Source organism: Lineus longissimus, chromosome 6, assembly GCF_910592395.1.
Source record: "Lineus longissimus chromosome 6, tnLinLong1.2, whole genome shotgun sequence".
Lineage (NCBI taxonomy): Eukaryota > Metazoa > Nemertea > Pilidiophora > Heteronemertea > Lineidae > Lineus > Lineus longissimus.
Window position 1 is genome coordinate 14,273,284 of NC_088313.1, and position 6,470 is coordinate 14,279,753.

A 6,470-nucleotide genomic window follows, 5' to 3' on the forward strand; every position below is an offset into this window, starting at 1 on the left:
ACAGTACACGCATTTAGTCTATTATATCCCTAAAACAAGTACATGGACATTCATAAATGTATACGATAAAACAAAAATAGAAGTTGGTGTAATATTTCTTTTCATTTTCAATACTAAAGGCTTTTTCTGTACTTAATGTCTCCGTCTTTTTGGGCCCGCTGTGCAAAAACTACTGGGCCAATTTCTTCATAGATTGCTTTTTCTCTTCAAACTCACTTTAGGGAATCTAGGTAATAAAGGTACAGGACAAAAAGGTACAGGAAAAAAAGGTACGGAAATAAAGGTACAGGAAATAAAGGTACAGGAAATAAAAGTACCGGAAATAAAGGTACCGGAAAAAAGGTACTGGAAAAATAGGTACACAAAATGGCATAAATAGGTAAAAAAAGGTACACATTATTTTTTCAAATATCATTTGAATTCTCTCTTTTTCTATTCATAACTTTAACTTTATTTGTTGCGTAAGCATTGCATAGGCCTTAGAAATGGTAACCTTAGAAATAGGTATATCAAATTTCCAGTATACCGTTATGGTTTTCAATAGTGAAAAACACGACTATCAAGATCATGATGATTGTAAAGATACTAGGACAATTCCCTCTGCAAAAGGGTTAACTGATAAATGTACCAATGTTCAAGTTAAATTGCAATTAGATGTTCGCTAACAGAACTCCCAGTGGTTTTACTAGAAATTTGTTAAAATCATTGGTCCCACATTATCTTTTTTGCACATGTATATTATCCTTTACCTAAGATTGAGATACGATACCGCTTTTCCATTCCTTCACCTTAGACCAAGATACTTAGTCCTACGATATATATATACATGCATGTCTTTTTTCACAGGCATCTTTCCTTTACCTCAGATTAAAATCATCTTTTTTCCACAAGCGGTCTTTCTTTTTACAGTAAATGCAGTTGTAGACCATAGGGAGTTTTCGCACAGCCCTCGAACCGCCCCAACGCAAATGCTTATTCATTGTTCGACATCGTTTTCAGGCGGTCACATTGGCGTTTCGGGTGACTTGTGAAAACTCCCCATTACAGTAATCCGCAAACGCACTTGTTCCTACAGTTATTTATCTACATCCTTCGTAAATGGTCAATCTCACTTTCGAGCCAATATTTCATTGTCTGAGCAAACGAACGAGATAATGACAGGAGTAGGGAACCAACATAATACATGTACTAAAAAATAAGGCTTAAAAATGCACATCCACGTAGAGATCCTCAACTGAGGTTTGCGGTGAGGTGGAGACCCCGGAACGGCTTAAAGTCGGACTGATGGTCGGAGGATATAGCGGTTTTTGAACTTTTCCCGAACTCAAGCAAAACACCCTAGGTGAATTTTTGACTTTCGGCTTCGACGCCTTTCGGCGCTGGAACATTTTGATAGCAGTCCTCCTGAAGTTCGACCCGGTCAAACAGTACACGTAGAAGTTAATGAAGGAGTTTATGGTGGAGAGGACATAGGATACTCGAAGGATGTTATAGAGCAGTGAGGCATCCATGAAAGAGATCTCTTTGTTGATAGCATACAGCACGTTTAGGATGATCGCAGGGAACTCCAACACGAGAAAGACAGTCACAACGGCGATTATGCGCATTGTGATCGAGTCGGACTGTTGTCGTTGCTTCCGTGATGCCTTCCCGGCGCGCATGGTATTGGTTCTGACTGTCGTCGCGTGTCCCAAGGCTCGTTTCAGTTGAATATTGCAGAATATCATAATCCCTAGGGGCACGATGAACAAGATGATAAAATACAGCGTAATAACGTAGATGTAATAAAAGTGAGGATCCAAGACGATGTCTGATCGTCTCGAAACAGGTCTGAGCTTTCCTACGCACTCGTCGTAGACCCAAACAGAGTAATAATATAGCGTTTTTGGTGAGTTGTACACCACTGAAAGAATTACAAGGCAGATGATTGACATCCGGGCATTTCTCTTGGTGCAGATGAATCCAGCCTTCAGCGGTTTGCAGACGGCAATGTAGCGTTCCAGCGAGACAAACACGATTAGATAGACTGCCATTGTTTTACAGAACCACATGATCGCCCAGAGATATTGTTTCGTAACGTAGAAGAACTTCATATATTCATTCAAAATAACTTGGGAAGAATAAATGGCTGGGATGGAGTAGTACAGAGCGTAGGTCACCAGGACAGAAGAATCCGCCAAAGCTAGCGATTTCAGCAATACTGACGTAGATGATGGCTTCATTTCTTTGGCGAGGATGGCGTAACACAGAATATTGCCTATGAGTCCAAAAATCGCGATTGTCAGCATCACTGGTACGTAGATTATGAAGATAGCCACATCGAAGGAAGTCGTATCCTTGATCGAACAATTCGTCATGTTGGCGCCCGCCATCGTGGATGTTATCGTTGTTAGTGACATCTGCAATGATGACGCCGGCAGTGTTTGTAGGCCACTTACCACATGGTAAATTGTATTCGAAAAAGGGACGACGCGTGCGTCTATCCGACGTTTAAAGCTCGGGTTTTTCTGGAAAAGTGTTCTGTAATAAAGAGAAATTGAATGCAGAAGATATATTTTAATACCACTGTCAACAATGTTCAGTAAGCGAGAAAACAATACATGTACATGTATTGGCTTCTTGACGACATATGATATATATTGTAGCATATGAATATGTATTATAGGTTCACTGGTAGCAGCCAATAGGAACATTCTGTGCCATCTCATGCCAGGCTCTGTTATGTAATGCTACAGATAAAGAATATAAAGGATATAATACCGCGTTGTCATTGAGTTGGAACCTGGAGGGCGAAAGCCCATACATTATTGAATATCAACTGATAATCTTTATGATCAGATGGTTTGACCAAGAGGTGGACATCTTAGTAGGGCTGTTAGTAGGCCACGGACAGTAGAATACGTACACGTAAAACCTCAAGTTCTAGCCAAAATTGTGGTGCCTCTGGTCAACCCTAAAGGCATCCGACTACACATTTTTCTACCACCCCGGAATCCCTCACTTACCTTCCACGCTGATATCTATCCAATTGTTCAATTGGATGGACGGCAACTTGATAGTAAAATAGCCATGGTCGTTTGGGCTGTTACCATTGCGGGGGCGAGGTGCCCAATAAATACATGCACGTGTGTATTTATATATAAACGTATACACCCCGAGCTTGCCAAAATAAGACGAACAATGTCCAGTACAAAACAAGTGTGGCTTAAATGAGACGAAATAACCCAAAACAAGTGAACCTAATACCGTCAGAGTGCGAAACAACTGTTGCGTGTCAAAAAAAACACAATTATATTGCATCCATTAAGGTAGGCCTACTAATGAGTTCGATTGTTCGGAGCCTGCCTGATTCTCGGTAGTTTCTTCGTGGTGAAGTGAAGCCTATGCACATGTACATATGCACAGTATATGTGCAAGGTCAGTGTCCATGATAATCCCAGGGAGAGCTGGTGTTCACCAGTCAAGCTGTCCCTGGGATTTTCACGGACACTGACCTTGCAACTGGGCATATGTACATGTACATGTTCATGTAGAATGTAGGCTTCCACGGCACTATGGAAAAACTGCCGAGAATCAGGCAGGCCTTCCAGATTGCCGCGCTGGCCTAGCCTGGAAAAGGAAAACTTTTTCAATAAAGTTGGAAAAATTGTGTTGTTGGAGTCTTTCAACTAAATATCATTGTGTTCACGTGGTAATGAGGTTCTTCAAGGATGATTTGCATCAATTAAAAAAATTCACCACCGGTATTTCCTAGACTCCTAAAAGGATGGCGACCTAATTGAAACATATAGGGCTTATGCATGGATCCATTTTGTGCACCACAGAATAACCTTCTGGTTAATTCACCAGGAAGTTTAGTGCTTAATGTCATATTGTCTATGTTGCCATTACGCTGGCTAGGAAAGGACATTTTTTTTTCAATGACGACGTCTATTTTTTATCTCCGGCGCCTGACTTACTATTTCAGGCGCCTGACTTATACTATCTCAGGCGCCTGACCGACGAAAACAAGGCAGGCCGATACACGTGGTGCTGGACATTTTACATTTTGACTTATAAAGACGAGGTCACAGAGTACGGAAGTGTTGAAGCAGGGTATACAGTTTTTTCCAGGAAATATTCCATGAGGAGTGCACATTTTGTTTTTCTTGTGAGGCAGCCCCAGGGCCTCAAGTAGCACTATCCAGGGCAGGTTGGTCGATAAATTGGAAGGCCTTCTGGGGAATTGATTCTCGGCAGTCTGGGGATTCGATTCTCGAGAGTGCACTTGAACACATAGGTCACGCGGCTAATTTTTATTTTTCCAGAGCAATTTGCGCTTCCGCTCGAAAATGTAAATTTATTTTCAATTCGTACTCACGCAATTAAAAATTTTCAAATTCAATGATAAATTTCAAATTTGTATAAGGAACCTTAATGTTGAAATAGGGCTTTCTCCCTTTTGACTATTCACGCTTACCCAATGACGATATCCAATCAAATATGACCCAGTCACTGTGTCTGGCGCCATCGTAACGTAACGAATCAATGTTGATCGCCTAATGAACCCATTTGTTACAACGGACAATCGCCATTGCATAACTTCTCTACGAATATTCATCCCGTGGCTATCATCGACGTTAAAGGGACAATTTTGGCACATGTGGTATTTGCGTCTACTATAGACCAACAATGCTTTTGCGCAATGTGTTTATGAAGACATAGGGATTTTTTTCGCCAATATTATTTTTAAGTTTTTAAAATCACCTATGGCGAGGTTGTGCAGTTTGGTTCCGCCCCCCCCCCCCCCTTCCACACACACAGACACAAAATTCCTGGATCCGCCGCACCTGAATACTTCACCACAAATAACGTGACTACGACTACACCTACGGGTCTGCATCGGATCCGAAAAAGAAGAGTTTCGCAACCAATGGAAACCGAAATGATTTATGTGCATGGTACATGTACTTCCGAACGTACTGCGCACATCTTAAACACAAAATGAAATAAATTGAGGAAATCGGGAATAATATGACCGGGAAGAGGAAGATATCAAAATTTCCAAACCCTATCATTCATATAACTCACCGTCTCAACCGCTGCGTTAGTCCATTGGGGCGCCAGTAGTGTCCAATGGACGCCAGACGCTATGGTGTCGGGAAAAAATTCGGAAAAGTTCGTGACTGTTCGCATCAGTAGCAAGTACGAGATAAAGCAAGATCATGCGCCGCCCCCGATCCGCAAAATATCGTAATTGTGTTCGTTACCAAATTGTTTTTCAATTTCATTAATTTCTCCACTTAGTAAAAAGTATAGAGAAAAACACACAAACCGATATAGTATACAATGGTGGCAGACGTTACGACATAGTCGATCAAGGGTTGACAGGGAAAGGGGTTGAGGTATAGATTGGAAGTTACACTACATGTATATTAAACAGTCTACGGCGGGAGGAATTTGGCTAATTTTACAAAAAAAATCACTTTGGAACAAACATTTCATTTTGTTGACATTTGGTTGAGAACAATAATACTTTGACATGCATGGGCCTCTAAGACATCTTACGACCTAGAGCTTGATTTTTTTAGATTTCAACAAAATATGCTCAAGGCGTCGACAAGGCCGGTCATTTTTGTACCGCTAGGCCTTATAGCTCATATCGCGCTGTCATTTTCACAATTGCTCTCAGATTTTCATCAAACGTACAACTCCCCAGACAACATCAACAAACTGGAGAAGGAAACAACAAGTTGCCATCTTCCGACTACAATAGGCCTACTGGACACTGCCGTCTAAGAAGGATCTGAGAAAATTGGGCCTATGTGTGTGGTTTCTCTGAACAGACGCCGGAACACATCCAGCAGGAATATCCTCTGATTATCAACCGAGGGGAGGCTTGGCCGGATATCACGTCCCTCCAAGAAAAACTATGGGGAACAGTGGCAGATTTGCATCGTTCTTGAGGTCGAACGGTGTGAAGGTTTACTGAGTCGAACGATGAGAAAAAGAAGAAGAAGAAGAATAGGGCAACTACACGCGAATCGGTGACATTCTAAGTTCTAACACACGCGTTTTGCCGGGGGGGGGGGGTGGCAGGGGGAAGTCTCGTTGGAGTTGTAATTGGAGAGTTGAAGAGAAAACGAAAACTTGCAGAACTGGTGTTTTGTACTTTTTGAAACGGCCGGGTGACGAAACCCAATTCTGGCACAATGATCTTTTGAAAACCCCGCGCATTGGGCTATGACTGGTTCCAGTTATTGATTACAGTTTTGCTTAACCTCATTTTCAGCGAATCGGTTTTGGCATTGTGTACAGTTTGCAGCAATGATATATGGCGTGCTACGTGTCCCGGATACGAGGTTGGGTTTCCCAATACAGATTGTACTTCGTCATGATTCGTCATGATTACGTGCAGGATTTTTCGAAACTAATTTCAGTAAGGGAATTCCCAGTTACAGGTAACGCGCCGGCTGTTTCCACATTTTGAA

General features: G+C 41.8%; 1 protein-coding gene across 1 annotated transcript; it reads right to left on the reverse strand.

Moving 5' to 3' along the window:
• Positions 1–1,202: 1,202 nt before the first annotated feature.
• On the reverse strand, positions 1,203–2,372 carry LOC135489999 (FMRFamide receptor-like). The gene has a single exon (XM_064775643.1). The coding sequence runs from the start codon at positions 2,370–2,372 to the stop codon at positions 1,203–1,205; it is 1,170 nt and encodes a 389-aa protein (XP_064631713.1).
• Positions 2,373–6,470: the final 4,098 nt, after the last annotated feature.